Below are 15929 nucleotides of genomic sequence, written 5' to 3' on the forward strand. Positions count from 1 at the left end.
TACCAGAAAATACAGTACCATAAATTATGCAAACAAAGAGATTAAGATAACAGAAAGAACCAACAACTAAAGCTAATAATAAACACCAAAAGAAAAGAAGGGTTTCTCCTAGAGATAGAATTGCCCCATTAAGAAGGATATTATAGTTGTCATGGAACATATTTTGACGCTAACCTCTCTCCTTTCCGGTTCTTCTTATTAGCTTCGTTAGGTTCTTGTTCGTGTTTGGTTGGTTTTGTCTCACTTGGCCATCATGATTTTTACGAATTCCTCGTAGTTAATCTGGCCATCGCCATCCACGTCAGCCTCACGAATCATCTCATCGACTTCTTCGTCAGTCAATTTCTCGCCGAGATTTGTCATCACGTGACGGAGTTCAGCTGCAGAAATGAAACCATTTTGGTCCTTGTCGAACACACGGAAGGCTTCCTTCAGTTCCTCCTCTGAATCAGTGTCTTTCATCTTCCTAGCCATCAGATTCAGGAACTCTGGGAAGTCGATGGTTCCGTTTCCGTCAGCATCCACCTCATTGATCATGTCTTGCAATTCAGCTTCAGTTGGATTTTGGCCAAGTGACCTCATCACAGTCCCAAGCTCCTTGGTGGTGATACAGCCTGCATTCCAATATAAAATCATCATAAATCATGGATACAGATCAAAATTTCCTAAAAAGACAAGCCAATATAAGGGGAAGAACAAAATCCTTAAAACATAGAAGAGAAAGGGGTTAATTATAAGAAAATAAGAAATTGATTTTCAACAGATTGGAAAGGATGAATCATACTAAAGTCAAAGCCCAAACAAAGGGAAAACCCATCACAATCTGTAGGGAAAAAATGATTCTTATAGATCAAAATCCTTATACCGAACATGTACAATTTAGAACAAAACCATACAGGAAATCATCAGTCCTCTTCGCCAGAAATTCCTAATGCTATAAAAAGATGGAATCAAAAGTATCATTTTCATCATTCAACAAACAGTTGAAATTCATTCTTGAAATAAACTATGGGCATTTATTTCTAGCCTACCAAGTCGTACAGTCAAACCTTGACAAATCCATAAAACTTAAACAGTTTCACCAACAACAACAACAACAACAACACAAGTTGCAAAATAAATCAACTCGTCATAGTCAACAAGGGAAACACAAACATTCGCTTCTTTCTCATTCCATAAATCCAATTAACATAAAAACACATCTTAATTACCATGAAAAAGAACTCGCGCATGCAAACCTAATAAGAAATCATAAAAAACATCAGCCATGCACCACCGCCAAATCATTTCACAAAAACACCCCTCCAAAACAATTTGTTACAAGATCGCTGTCCAAACAGAACTCCAAAACAAAACAAATAAAGTCAACAAATCAAAAAAAAAAACATAGATCAAAACAGATCCAATCCACATCACAAAATCCACAGAAAAACATCTAAATCAAAAGCTGAAAACATAAATAAATAAATAAAAGCAACAAAATCCATCATACACACATAAAAAAAAAAAAAAAAAAAAAAAAAAAAAACAGCCTGAAAGTGAACCTAAACACTAGATCAAAGGAAAAAAAACACCAGAACAACAACAAAAAAACAGAGAGCCAGATCTGAAATGAAAAATAATCAGAAAAGAAAAGGAAAAGAGAGAGAGAGAGAGGTTGAGATCTGAGAAAAGATACCATCGCCGTCCTTGTCGAAGAGGCTGAAGGCCTCCTTGAACTCGGAGATCTGATCGTCGGTGAGCTGCTCGGCCATAGTCGTGGGAAGGAAAAAGAAGGAAGGAGAAATGGAAAGGGGAGAGGGTTTTGAAAAAGTCGCGATGTGAAAAGAAAAGAAAGAAGAAGAAGAAAATTTATTTGTTATTCTACAAAATGGCGAAGGATAGATAGAAAAAACCGGAGGGAGTGTTTGTGAAAAACAAATGGAATGCCTCGCACGTGTCAGATCGGCACGCCGCCGAGAAACTCAACGCGCCAAATTGCCTCCTCACACGTGACGGGTTGTTTTTGGTATCTTTGCCTGGATAACAACTCTCATAAATTTACTACAAATATCTCCTCCCCCTCCTATCCATTCTTAAGCTTTCATAAATTAAATATACATATATTCAGATCAACATACTTTCTATTAGTTTCTATCAACCGTAAAATAGAATTAAAATTTTATCGTATTTTACAAATTTGGTTGACAATTTAAGTTTTGATGATATATATAAATGTTTTTTTGTATTTTTTTCTTATTGTTTTGAAGAAAAAAATTAGAATAGGACATAGGTTTAATTATAATATATTATCGTTAATTTTTTAGTTTTGTGTTAAAAATTAATTGACCAATTAGATGTTAATTTAAACTATATATTTAATGATATCTTAAACTTTCCATTCTGTGTTTTTTAAGAAATATTGGATTTTGAAAGTTAGTGGATAAATATAATTATAGATTAACAATTATATACTTCCGATTTGTTTCAACTCTCGTTTAGAATGATCTTAAATTCACTTACTAAAACATGTTTTAAGACAATTCCAACGAAGTAGCAATAACAAAAAAAAAATCACGTAATTATTCTTATATAAATAAAAAAAGAAAACAAATGAATACGAGTGAATAAAAAATCACAAACTTGAATAAAAGTAGATGTTGTGTATTTTATAACCAATGCATCGAAAGAAATTTTTTACGCGTAGAAGTCGTGTATTAATAATTTTAAAATTATATTTATACAAACTCACAATCTATAATTTTGATTCCTTGACATATTATATACCAATGAGTAAAGATGGATTCTATATAATTAAAAAGAAAAAGAAAAGGTTGGAATCTATATTTTTTTTTTCATGTTGGGGTATATTTGTAGGCATAGAATAAATAAGTGGTTTTATTTATTTATTTCATTTTACTTTAATAAATATTATCATATAAAAAATAAATACACCAATATTCTCTTGGAAATCACTAGTTTGGAGGACTATCATAGAAATTGGACTTTATTATTATTATTATTAAGAAGTTACAATTTCATTGGTAAATCAACACAATTAAATTCTAAAAAAACAAATCAACTTTATATTTTATTTTAAAAAATATTATAAAACTTTAAATTTTTAACTACCCTCTTTACACTCTTATTAATTTTAATTTCCAATTCTAGATGGAAATTATTAACATATTCTTTTCAAAAAAGAATCCTAAATTTCAAAAGTTTTAAAAAAGTTGAAAAAAGATAAAATATTGTTAGTATATGGATAGAAACGATTTAAATTTAACCGAATTGAATTTATTAATTTTTTTAAAAAAATCATTGAAATTTAAACAAACAAGAATAGACAGTAGAAACCACGACTTCTCTTCTCAACTTCATGTTAAGCAATCTTGCACTTTGAACGCATATTTCATGAGTACAAAAAAAAGTTATTTTAAAAATGTCAATACTGAAAAAATGTTTATAAAATATCAGAGTATATCTAGAATATACCACGATACAATACTACATATGTCTATTTATGTAGTGATAGACAATGATAATATTCTGTTATCTATAGGATACTATGTTATATTTTTGTAAATATTTTGACTCGTTTTACAAATTCAACGGACTCTATCTCTCAAACATAGATTAAATAATTCTACTATATAACAAAATTTTATATAAAGATTTAATAAAATAAATAATAAAACCATCCTAGTGCTAAGGCATATTCATTGTCTTGGTGTTGAAATTTAAAAGAAAAACATTTTATTATTAATTTAGTTTACAAACGTCCTGATTTAGTTATTTATATTTTTAGTTTTCTGAATAACTAAAAAAAAGATTAAATAAAATTAATTTGTCTATGGTCAACTTTAAAGAGTTTTAAGAATTCAAGTGTGTTAGCAATTGGTTCCATAAATAATAAAATATTAAAATTAGGGGCATTTGTAAAAATAGTAAAAAAATAAATCTATGATAATAGAGCTGATGTCACTATATTTTTTAAAATTACAAAAATAGAAAATTGAAACGCGAATATCCATCTGATAGATCTCTAATAACTGTTTGATATCATTAATTACTTATCATGTTTGTCGTATCATAATATGCAAAAAAGATATGTTATAATTTGTTTTCTTTAAAAATGAATTTATCATCTGATATGATTTTCATTAAAAATATTTATAAAATTCATCAAACTCTTTATAGACTATTTAAATTTTTTTAATATATTATGTAAATAGTTTTAATTTTTTGATAAAATAATATTTATTTTTTAATCTTAATTAACAAATATTAATCAATATATAATGTTAATTAATTTAAAAACTGTTTTTTGAAGGGCACTTTAAAGATAGATTATTATTTTTAAAAAAGAAAGATAGATTATTAAGAATGATGTTAAAGGAATAAGTCAACCCTCTCGAAAAAATAAAATATAATTGGAGTTATTATTTTAAATAATAAAACTGCTAAAAAATATCATAAATGTAATAAAAAATTTACTATCACTTATACGGAAAACGTACATGTAACAAAGTCTATCAAATTAGCAATTTTTTAAATATTTCAGATTTGTCCTTCCATTTTTTTCCTTATCCTACGATTTTTTTTTTTGTCTTTTTCTTTTCTTTTTTCCTGCAATTTTTTTTCCATCATTTTTCTTATTTTTCAATTGTTTTTTACGTCTTAAATTTTTCCACCTTTCTTTTTTTCTAGCTGCTTTCTATAGTCTTCTTCTTTTTTGACTTTGTGAAAGATCTTTCAATCCTCTTTCTTCTTTTTCTATTATTTTTTCCGTCGATGAATATTTTCATCGTCTTTCTTCTTTTCTCATTCTTTTTTAGTCATTTAATCTTTTCATCGTTTTTATTTTTTTCGATTTTTTTTCGCTCTGATTTCTTTCCACCCTCTTTCTTCTTTTCCTCTCATTTTTTACGTCGTTTAAATTTGGATAGCCAAATCTAAACGATCGTCTAAAAAAATAGAAAAATCTAAAAAATATTGAAAATAATTATTTAGATTGGAATAGCCAAATGTAAACGATCGTGTAAAAAAAAATAAATTATGGGCAAAAAATCTAAACGATCGTGTAGCAAAAGAATTAAAAAGATCGAGTAGACAAATCTAAACGATCGTATAAAAAAAAACGATCATGTAGCAAAAATTTAAAAACGATCGTTTAACAAACAACCAAAAGTATCAAACAATAGTCAAATCTAAACGATCGTGTAACGCTCCGAAATTTTAAGGTAAAATTTTTTCTCGTTTTATTTAAAGTGCAAATTGATATAATAATGATATAATATTGATTATATTATTATTATTAATATTTATTTTATTTGTTATAATATTAATATTATAGTTATTATTATTAATTAATATTATAGAAATATTGTTATTTCTAAAACAATAAAATAAATTATTATTTATTTAATATTAATATTATTAATGTATTATTGTTATTACTTTATTATTATTATTATTATTTGTATTTAATATATATATTATTATTTAATTTAAATTATTAATATTATAAATTTATTAAGAATTATATATATATATATATTTATTACAAAAAAAAAAAAAATAAAAGAGAGAGAAAAACCCTACCTCGCGCGCGCACAGCCCCCTCCATCTCCGTTTTCTCTCCCGCACGTCGCCGGCCATCTTTTCCCCTTCATTCTCTTCTCCTTCGTCTTCTTCTCTTCGGCTTCTTCATCCGGCACTCAGACGTCGCCCGCGCGCTTTCGTCGGCCGTCCACTTCGGTGTTCGCACATCACCGGCGGGAGGCATCAGCGACGGCCATCCCCGACTACCCTTCTTCTCAGTTCCGCGTGCACGGCCAGCCGTCGGCCGTTTCTGCCTTGGTGGTAAAACGTCAGCCGTCGTATTACCGTCGTCGACGAAAGAAACCGGGCAAACCATCTCTGCCATCGCCGCCGCGTTCCGCCGCCGGGAGTGTGAAGATTAAATCGGCTCCAAGCCGGCTGTCCAAGCCGAGCCGAGATCGCTGTCCAAGCCGAGCCGAGATCGCTGCCCAAGCCGAGCCGCAATCCCTGTCCAAGCCGAGCCGCGATACTTGTTCGAGCCGAGCCGCCATCCTTGTCCAAGTTGAGCCGAGCGAGCCGAGCCACGAGCCGAGTGAGCCGAGCCACGAGCCGAGTGAGCCGAGCCGCGAGCCGAGTGAGCCGAGCCGCGAACCGAACCGAGCCGAGCCGAGCCGAGAACCAAGCCGAGCCGAGCCGAGTCGAGCCGAGCCGAGCCGAGCCGAGCCGCCTAAGCCTTCCTTCCTCCACTTCGGTTCACAGTGAGTCTTCGGTAAGGATTGTTTTGATGAATTCCCTAATGTTACCTCGTCCGATTCGAGTTTGAATGTTGGATTAAGATATGGCCCTACTTTTCTCCCTTGAAGGTAGTTCAGAGTTGACGCTTAAGTTCTCGGGTTCCGCGGCAGGCCTGGTTGGAGATAGTTTCCTTTCCTGGGGTAAGTCAACGGATGACCTTTTAAAACGACTTCTACTAAAGTCATCAACTAAAACTTTCGTGTTTCGTTAGGTGGATCTGTCGAGCGTGGTTTTCGATCGAGGGGTATAACCGAGTATCAGGTAAGGGTTTTCCTACTACTGGACCCTGAGTCCAGGCTGAGAACGTAGCAATCCACAGGGGATTGCACGTTAGTGACTGTACTGAATAACTGCATGCGTGTTGACTGTTAAGTACTGATGTTATATTTTGTCTGATGAAAATATACTGTGACTACTATTTGTGGATTGAAATTATATGTTGATGGACCTTAAAGTTACGGTTTAGTAGGTAGTAAAGCACTGGTCTGGATGTGGTTCATGGAATTTGGACAGGGAGGGACAGTGAGTCCGGTTTTGGTTGGTTAGTCGATTGGACCTAGGGTTCCCTATTGGTGTGCGAATCGGTAATGCATATAGCAACTGAGGGTGTAGATGTTTAAACCTATCCTATCTGACTGACAAAGCCTATGGCGGGACTGTGATATGAATGTCGTTGGGATGTGACTGATGTAGACAGTTTAGTTTGGACTGAAGGGTAACAGTTAGCTTCATCTATGGGGTAGTGTGCCTTACTGATATGTGCATCCTTCGGGAGCACTAGACGGATATGTGCATCCTTCGGGAGCACTAGACTGATATGTGCATCCTTCGGGAGCACTAGACTGATATGTGTATCCTTCGGGAGCACTAGACTGATATGTGCATCCTTCGGGGGCACTAGACTGATATGTGCATCCTTCGGGAGCACCTTCGGGGGCACTAGACTGATATGTGCATCCTTCGGGAGCACTAGACTGATATGTGCATCCTTCGGGAGCACTAGACTGATATGTGCGTTCTACGGAACCACTAGACTGTTATGTAGGGTACCCCCGAATAGGAAGTTAACTGTTGTTCCCTAACGGGCCCAGTAGTGGGTCCCTTACTGGGTATGTTTATACTCACCCTTTCCCTTCTTTAACTTTTCAGGTAGGGGTACAGCGAGGGGCAGACCGACGAGAGGCAGGAAGGATGCGTGAAGGCCATATGGACGCGTCTGGTTTTCTTTTCGCTTCCGCTATGTATTTTGTCAGAATATTTTGACTGTGATTTTGGACTGGTGACTTGACATTTTATTTTGTGATTTTCTTTTTGAATTATTTAAAATAGGGCCCGAAACTGTCTTTTGTAAGGTTTATAATGTTTTAATGAATCGTATCTGGTCCGTTTTAAATTTTATGTTGAATGGTCGAGTTATGGTATTTGGTAGTGACCTCAGCTTAGTCCGGAAAAGTTGGGTCGTTACAGATCGCAAATATATTACGTGATGGGACATTTTTTATATTTTACACGGTGGGCTTTGAGATTTTTCTGTTTTCGAAATTATTTTATATGGTATAAATAAAGACCCCTCGCTTATATACAATAATACTTTACTATATTTATATATATATTTAAATTCATTTTATCATTTCAAACACATCATTTTTTAAGAAAGTGAACCATTTTAAATGACAAAAATTCGTGATAAACATACGTAATAGTCTATCTTGATTTATCATGATCAACCGTAAATAGGCATAATATTTTCACATATTTTGAAAATATTTTAGTTAATTTTGCTATATTTAAAATTTAACTTTTTCTATTTCGCTATATTTTAAAATTAACTTTTTTCTAAATAACTTTAAAAGAAAACACTTTATTTCTTTTCTAAATAACTTTCAAACAAACTCTTTTGAGTCTTTGTATATTTTGAAAAGTGATAAACAATGACTTTTAATCATGTGAATAAATAAAACACAACTTTAACACCAAGTCTATGAATCTATTACAAAATCTTACATATTTAATTAAAATGATATGATATCTTATCAAAAGCTTATTTTAAAAACAATCTTGTAATTCAAACTTTACAATATTTTATTATAAAGTTTCAAATTTACTCATAAAATGGACCCATAGGCCTTTACTTTATTTATTTATTTTCCCTCTTTTCCCATACAATTGAAGAAACAAAGGCATGTGTGTTTTTGTCTATGATGCATTCTCACGATTTTCCTATACATATATGTTGGAATTGTCATGGTAGCAATAGGAAACATTTAGACAAAGTTATTACATGTCCACTCAAATAATGTTATAGTTTTGCAACATTATGCTTTTTATTTTTTTAACGATGATATGTGTAATGTTACATTGATATGACTTTTAGAATAGTATTATTATTCAGATTCATGTTCTTAAAATAACATCGCTTCGACTTTTGGAGTATCAAAATCAAAGATATTTTTGAAGTTTTTTATAAGCATAGTTGAAAACAAGATAAATAAAACATATGAAAACGAGTGGTCGTGTAACTAAACTGCAAGGCTAAATTTGCAAAGTTACGAACAAAACAAAAATCGCAACTATGCAATGTACAACAAAAAGGTGGTCGTTCACTAAGTTTAAGATAGTCAGTTGCTTTGTAACTCTCGCTTTGAAATTTTGTGTAATTTGCTATGTATAAGTGACAGTTCGTTTTCATACATTTTTCCCGTCTTTTTAATCATGTTTATATATATAATAAGATGTAAAAAAAATATTTCAGAGCTTAAGCTTAATTTATCTTTCAAATAATTTTTAAGTTTTTGTTAAGTTTAAAAGTCGGTGGAAGGAGCATGAAAAAACGTATGAAAACATGCGACTATTTAACTAAAATGAAACTGTTTTAAGAAATATATGATCAAACTAAAAATGAACACCACACAATCCCACATCGCAATCTAATAGTCACACATCTTTTATTATGCAATCATCGAATCGTGTAGCTCTTGTCGAACGATTTTATTATAATCTTATCTTTGTTATTATAACTCTATCAAAATAACCGTTCATCATTATACACAATTTTTTTCTTGTTATTTCCAACCATATTTATAAATTGAACAAGATATTCTATAAAAATTTAAAAACTAAACAACATATTAAAAAGTCCATACAAAAACTTAGAACATTGTTTTTTAATACAAAAGCAAAATAGTTATTTTATTTTTTAAATAGATTAAAAAGAACAATAAATTTTATAGTAAATGACAAACATGTAAAAATATTTAAAAATTTAAATTCTATCGAATGTAAATATTTTGCTATATTGAAAAATGTAGAGTTATATATATATATGGGTCTTTTTTTTAATAAATATATCATGTTGGCAAAATATTTATAGAACAATTTTGAAGACGAAAAATATTTACAAGTGATTATCATCAGTAAACATGTGATTAATCGGGCACACGTGCGCGCGAGTAATATTTTTCCAAACGATCGTATACTGCAATTGATTGTTAGATTATGATACATGATTGTGTAGTTTTTTTTAAACGATAGGAAAAATATTTCAAAATCTAAATGATCATGTTGACCATTCTAAACGATCGTGTTAACTATGTGATTGTTTATATCATGCCAACACGATTGTGTAGTTCGTTTTAAACGACGAAAAAAAATTTCGAATTTAAATGATCGTGTTGGCCATGGTAAACGACTTTGCAGATAATGGTAAACGATTAGGTCGAAATGATATTTAAATAATATTGTTATTCTCGAATACGAGGAAGATGACGTAGTTTCATAGGATCTCGTCGAAAATGGTGAATATGAAACAAGACGTTTAAGCAGAAAGAATAAATCATTTAAAAATAAAAGAAATAATGGAAGAGGAGATGAAAAAATCTATATGAATAAATCGCAAAGAATAATAAAGAGAAGTCACGAATCGCTCACAAGACAAATCTGTAAATTATGAAAATATTTTACCGATTATATTGTTTTTTTGTTATACATGTAGTAAATATTTTTATATTTTGTTACGTTATAAAAGGTAATCCCCAAACAAAGATTGGATTACCATAACCGAATCCAATACTGATAACTGTCGGGCTTTTAACTGTCCGTAAATTTTGCTATTATTAAATGGGTCGAAATAATCGGAAGAAGTAAAATTTAAAGAATTACAGGTTTTTAACCATTTCGGTGAATCAGTCAATCGGAAAACTGCCTCTGGGACCCTACGGAGCAAAATTTTGTTGCTCAGGGTCCTCTCGTTCTCTCTCTCTCTCTCTCTCCGCCCTTGATCCAAATCTTCATTCACTGTTCTTCTTTCTCCTTCTTCCCTAACCTTCCCACTCCTCCTACTTCAGCTCCGGTACGTCTTTCTTCACTTCAATTTCAATTTAGGGTTCCATTTTTCAATTTCTGCTTCTTCCTAATTTTGTTTTGATACCATATTCATATAGTTCTTCTTGATTTTATATCTGTCCTAATTCTGCTTAATTTCGATGTTGTTTCAAGTGTTTTTTTTTTGCAATTCTTTCCATAAATCTCAACCGGACGAGAGTTTGAACGCCTCGTTTGAGTGATGATTCTGTAACGAGGGAAATTTTCCTCTCGGTTATAGGAGACAACTCAAAAATAAATTGGGATTAGGTCGGATTGACCAATCCCACTCGAATTACATATGTATATATAAACAATATATATGCATTTCTTTTAAAATGGATGACTTTTTAATGTTTTTTTTAGATATCATGGATATTTGAACATTTAAGTTTTATAAGATTTTAGTTTAAATTCATGTATTTTTAGGGTTGGATTGGAGAAATCCTGTTGGAACTGGGAATCTTTTGGATTGCCAACTCAACCAACATGATTTATGATTTTTCGGGTTGGTCCAAAAATTTCCCACAACTCAACTTAAGTACACCCTGAACTGTCTCCTTAGCTTGTGAGAGATAAAGAATGTGGGGATTGTACAGGTGATACATCAAGAAGTTTGTCAGAAGAATTGGGGACAGTGATTGTACTCGTATTAATTCCTGGCTATCAAGTTGAAATTATGGGGTTGTTAGGCTATTCGAATTTAGTTGTGTTTATATAAGCCACATGAATGTGTTTGGGATTAGTCATTTTTTATTATTTATATTGCATTTTTAGTCTATATGTTTCCATTTTTGTTCTTAGTTTTCTTTTATTTTACCAAATAGTCTTACAAATAATCAAATGTAACATATCCAATTTAGTAAGATGCATTTTTCAACCATAATTGTACTTAAAATCTGACCCCTGTTAAGACATAAAGTCAATAGAATATTCTTTGAAATTATGTATGTATTTACCTTGATTGATTTTTGCCAATATGGCATGATTCCGATTATTTTCGGTATTTAATAATTCTCAATGTCTCTACTATTATGGTTCATTATAAAAACCATTCTCCTCTCTTGGCAAATGCACATGCCGAGAGCAACATTATCTAAACCAACCCCTTATTTTAAACCTTTTCTGTATGCTACAACGGAGTTGGGTTATCTTCCACTACATTGGGGGATTTTTGATAACCTTTAATCAAACAAACATTTTTTAAAGTACACGAATCATATATAGGTGAAAATATCAAGAGTACAATGAAAATTAATTCTGCTTTTCTCTTGAATTGTGACTGTCCATTATCCAATCAAGGAGTATATTCCTAGATTCCTTTCCAGACTAATTTGATGTGGCTTGCTTGGCTGGTAAAGTTTATACAACATCAATTCTTTTTTATATTCCGGGTTTATGTCTATCTATCTATATATATATATTATTTTTTTTGGGGGGGGGGGGGGGGGAATTTTAACCTTTTCTGCTTTTCATCTTTTAGTGAAATCATCACCAGATATTTGTTGACTTTAAGGAAATATATTGAAATAAACTAAGAGCCTAATTTCTAACCATTTGGTTTTTTAAATTTGTGCTTGTTTCACACCAAAACTTTAGAACGATTTTCATCATTCCTAAACGAAACAAATTACGTGACAGGAAAACTCGAATGTACAAGTAGTTCTTTATTAGCTTAATCTCCAAAAACCAAACGGTTATCTAACAGGTTAGACCATTATGTGCTTTCCAAAAGTTGTATTGGGATGAATTGTTGTTATGCGTCAGCTTTTTTCACATACATTAGTCTATTGTGGATAAATGTTTGATTTTGTCTTCAAAATTGATTTTCTTAGCCAATGGGCATTTCCTTGCAGAATTCATACATTTAGGAATAAGCCTGGGCTTTTTTCTTTCAACTGTAGCAATTGAGAGAAGGATGTCGTCTGTTGGTGAAGACACCCATTGGTGCTATCAATGCAACCATTCATTCTGGCTTGATGGAGAAGATGTAGTTTGCCCTCACTGTAATGGTGGTTTTGTCGAAGAACTTAACGACGATCATGATGAAACAATTCAAAATGACTTTAATCCAGGCATAGAAGAAGATCTTTCAACTCAGGTGCCTCCAATTTTCGAAGCTATGTTTGCATTAATGGGTCGAAGAAATCCTTATCCGAGATTTGGTCTTCTCGAAGCTGTTGATACTTTCACCAGAGAGAGAATGGCGGGAAGAAATCCTAACTTTGACGTCAGGAGAAGATCCGGTTCTGTTCCAGGGCAGAATTTGGATTTTTTCAATTCTTTTTGGTCATTCCATGATCACATGTCGGGTTCGACCTTTGGTAATGTCACTCCAGAAGGTAGATCGAGTCAGCATACAGGACTGGAAGAACTAGCTGCACAACTTTCATTAAACGAACAAAGAGAACCAGTTCCAACTCCTGCTTCTCACTCTTGTATAGAAGCAATGCCGACAATCAAGATTAACCAAATGCACCTCGGCTCGGACTCTCATTGTCCAGTTTGTAAAGAAAAATTTGAGCTCGAATCTGAAGCCAAAGCTTTGCCATGCAATCATATTTATCACACTGATTGCATTCTTCCTTGGCTGGTCCAACATAATACTTGCCCGGTTTGTAGACTCGAGCTGCCTCAGCAGGAAAGTGGACACAGTTGGGGAGGGAATGGTGGCAGCAACAGTGAAGACCTAAATGAGAGAGAGATGACTCAACGAAACCTGAGAAGGAGGCATCCATTCCCAGATTTTTTTGCTCCTCGTCGAATTGTCACTCGTTTTGGCAGTGGGATTCATATAAACGGCTTATCTTCAGATCGAGATCATGATAACGAGATGGGTTACCCTGAATGATGACCTTTCGATTACCAAATCTATAACTCTTCTCTACTTTAGAAGCTGCCGAGCATGATATGTGAAAGAAAGCTGTGTTTTACAACAAATGAGGTAATAAGAAATAAGAATCAGCTCTAGACTTGTAATATCTAGAGCTGTTTTCTCTTCCCCCTCTTTTTTTCTTTTTTTTTTTTTTTTTCCCTTCCCTTCTTTTGTGTAAAATGATATGGAAAAAAATCTCATATCTCCTACAATGACTTGTACTGGGAAAAGGGGGTCTTAGAGATGAAATCAAATGTAATTATAGTTGATATGTTCCATGGATCAACTGAAGCCATTTGCCTTTTCTGATTTGTGAGCTTCAATGATGAGAAAAGAAGATGACATTGAAAAGGAGCAATAGATTTTATTGTGTTTATATAATGTTGTGCATTTTGGCGTTTCTTATAATCCAAGATATTAAATTTCCATCAATATCCCCTTATTTCCACACGCTCGACATCGACACGAGGAAAGAATTTGCATTTTCGTTAGAAAAATTCATGAAACATATAGCATATTAGCTTGTTAACAATCATGGTAAAACTAATGAAAATATTTTAAATCAAATAAAATCTCATTATCTATATGTGATAGTTTGTGTATTGAAAACAATCCAAACATCTTTTAATTCTTTACATTTATTTTTCACAAAATTGAGGTTCGATATTTCCAACCCTAATCATACATTCACTTATTTTATTGCATCTAAGATTCTAACAAATGGGTTGAAATGACAAGTGCTTGTTTCTAACTTATTTTTCTTATCTTTTGAAGTATTGTGATTTAACCTCTTTTCTCTTTATGTTGGTCTATTTCACCATTCTATAGAGGCATAAAGATTCTTTTGGTGGGATAAAGGATGTTCATTTCTTTCCCACTTTAAATATATGTTTACAAATATCAAATTTTAAATAAATATCTTATTTATCTCTCTGATTCCGTCGAAAATTCGCACAAATCTATCCCTCCTATTTTTCAACACACTTAAAAGCTATCGTTACTTTTAAAATAATTGTTTGTTACCGAAACATTTTCAACGTAAAAAAACTAAAAGACGAAAGAAGCTCAAGTAGCTCTTTTATTATTTTTATATTTATATTTCTTATCACACCAAAAAAGAAAATTATTCTTAAATTTATAAATTTAACAACATCTGTTTTTACGAAATTCACAAAAATAGCAAAAAAGGGAAAAAAACATTAAAGTAGATTTCTGATTCTGTTATTCTAAATTTACTTCTATTAGCGTATCAACACACGTATATGATATATTATATATCTAGCATACATCAAATGCAAAGTATATTTTTTTAATAATATATTTAGTATATTAGTCCTATGATATATTTTATATTTTGTACATCAATCCATTAATATATCAAAAATTAAGTATATTAGTTGTACAATTAATATAACTAAGTTACAATTCATATATTGTATTTGTTAGTTAATAAGTGTTTGTACATTTGTTATTAAAAAAAGTAGTATATACTGAATATAAAGTTATACAATTAATATATCAAATTTATCCTATTTATTAGTGGAGAAGTGCTAGTTCATTTACTATTATTTGTGAACTTCATTTCAATCCTTATTCATCTATCATAGGATGTTAATTTCCTAATAAATCACAACCAACTTATAATGGGTCAATCTCTTATGTTATTGACCATTTTTTTTAATGAATATTGATAACTTACCGTTACGCTTGATATTAAATTTTGAAGAAATATGTTGATATGTTATTGAAGTATCGATATATTAATGATGCACCAGCATTTTTTATACTTAAATGAATATTGAGTTAATGTTGATATATATGAACGTTACTTAAAAATTTATCAAGAAGAAAATTTACAAAGCCCATTGGTCAACCCCATTGAAAAACCCTAGATGGTCAAGATGTCTTTCACAATTGAGAATATATATAATATAGTCAAGCTAATGAATCCCACACAAATACCTCTTTCTAGATGATGGCGTAAATATTAAAGAAGCATTTAGTCTCATAGATATCTATGACAAGTAAATCTATAGAGATACTTATCTTCTTCGAACAATACAATGTAGAAGATGATTATTAATATTTACAAGTCCTTCCTTCGTATCCTCTCTTTGTTTTAGAAGGGTGAAGTCATTTAAAACATTTGAAGCACGGTAAAAGTAACAAATTTGACTAAACCCACGTTGGTAAGCCAAACACCTTGATAAAAAACTTTTAAATTAAGTTTTGAGTATTCAATAATTGATATTTTTTTAATTTGTATAATTCTTAGAATTCATCTATCTCACTTTCATACTAGTTACCACCATCCTCCATCGACCAGCTCTAGCCATAACAATCCACAATTCTTGCATGCAGTCACTTCAATGACCAC

The 15929-nt window shown here is 31.8% G+C and overlaps 2 protein-coding genes across 7 annotated transcripts; one reads left to right on the plus strand and one right to left on the minus strand.

Annotated features, from left to right (window-relative positions):
- Window positions 1-2050, minus strand: LOC103492445 (calmodulin-7-like). Its single transcript, XM_008452816.3, has 2 exons — window positions 1679-2050; window positions 1-614 (listed from the first exon to the last, which is right to left on the minus strand). The coding sequence occupies exons 1-2, from the start codon at window positions 1752-1754 to the stop codon at window positions 241-243; spliced, it is 450 nt and encodes a 149-aa protein (XP_008451038.1). The 5' UTR covers window positions 1755-2050; the 3' UTR covers window positions 1-240.
- An 8443-nt stretch (window positions 2051-10493) lies between these two features.
- LOC103492446 (E3 ubiquitin-protein ligase RZF1-like) lies at window positions 10494-13933 on the plus strand. 6 transcript variants are annotated; one of them, XM_051081425.1, is made up of 4 exons: window positions 10494-10666; window positions 11107-11276; window positions 12319-12385; window positions 12534-13933. In XM_051081425.1, the coding sequence occupies exon 4, from the start codon at window positions 12596-12598 to the stop codon at window positions 13526-13528; it is 933 nt and encodes a 310-aa protein (XP_050937382.1). In that variant the 5' UTR covers window positions 10494-10666; window positions 11107-11276; window positions 12319-12385; window positions 12534-12595; the 3' UTR covers window positions 13529-13933. The 6 variants fall into 6 exon arrangements, with proteins under 6 accessions (XP_050937382.1, XP_050937381.1, XP_008451040.1 ...); XM_051081424.1 differs by lacking the exon at window positions 12319-12385; XM_008452818.3 differs by lacking the exon at window positions 11107-11276.
- Window positions 13934-15929: the final 1996 nt, after the last annotated feature.

This window comes from Cucumis melo, chromosome 2 (assembly GCF_025177605.1).
Source record: "Cucumis melo cultivar AY chromosome 2, USDA_Cmelo_AY_1.0, whole genome shotgun sequence".
NCBI classification, from domain to species: domain Eukaryota; kingdom Viridiplantae; phylum Streptophyta; class Magnoliopsida; order Cucurbitales; family Cucurbitaceae; genus Cucumis; species Cucumis melo.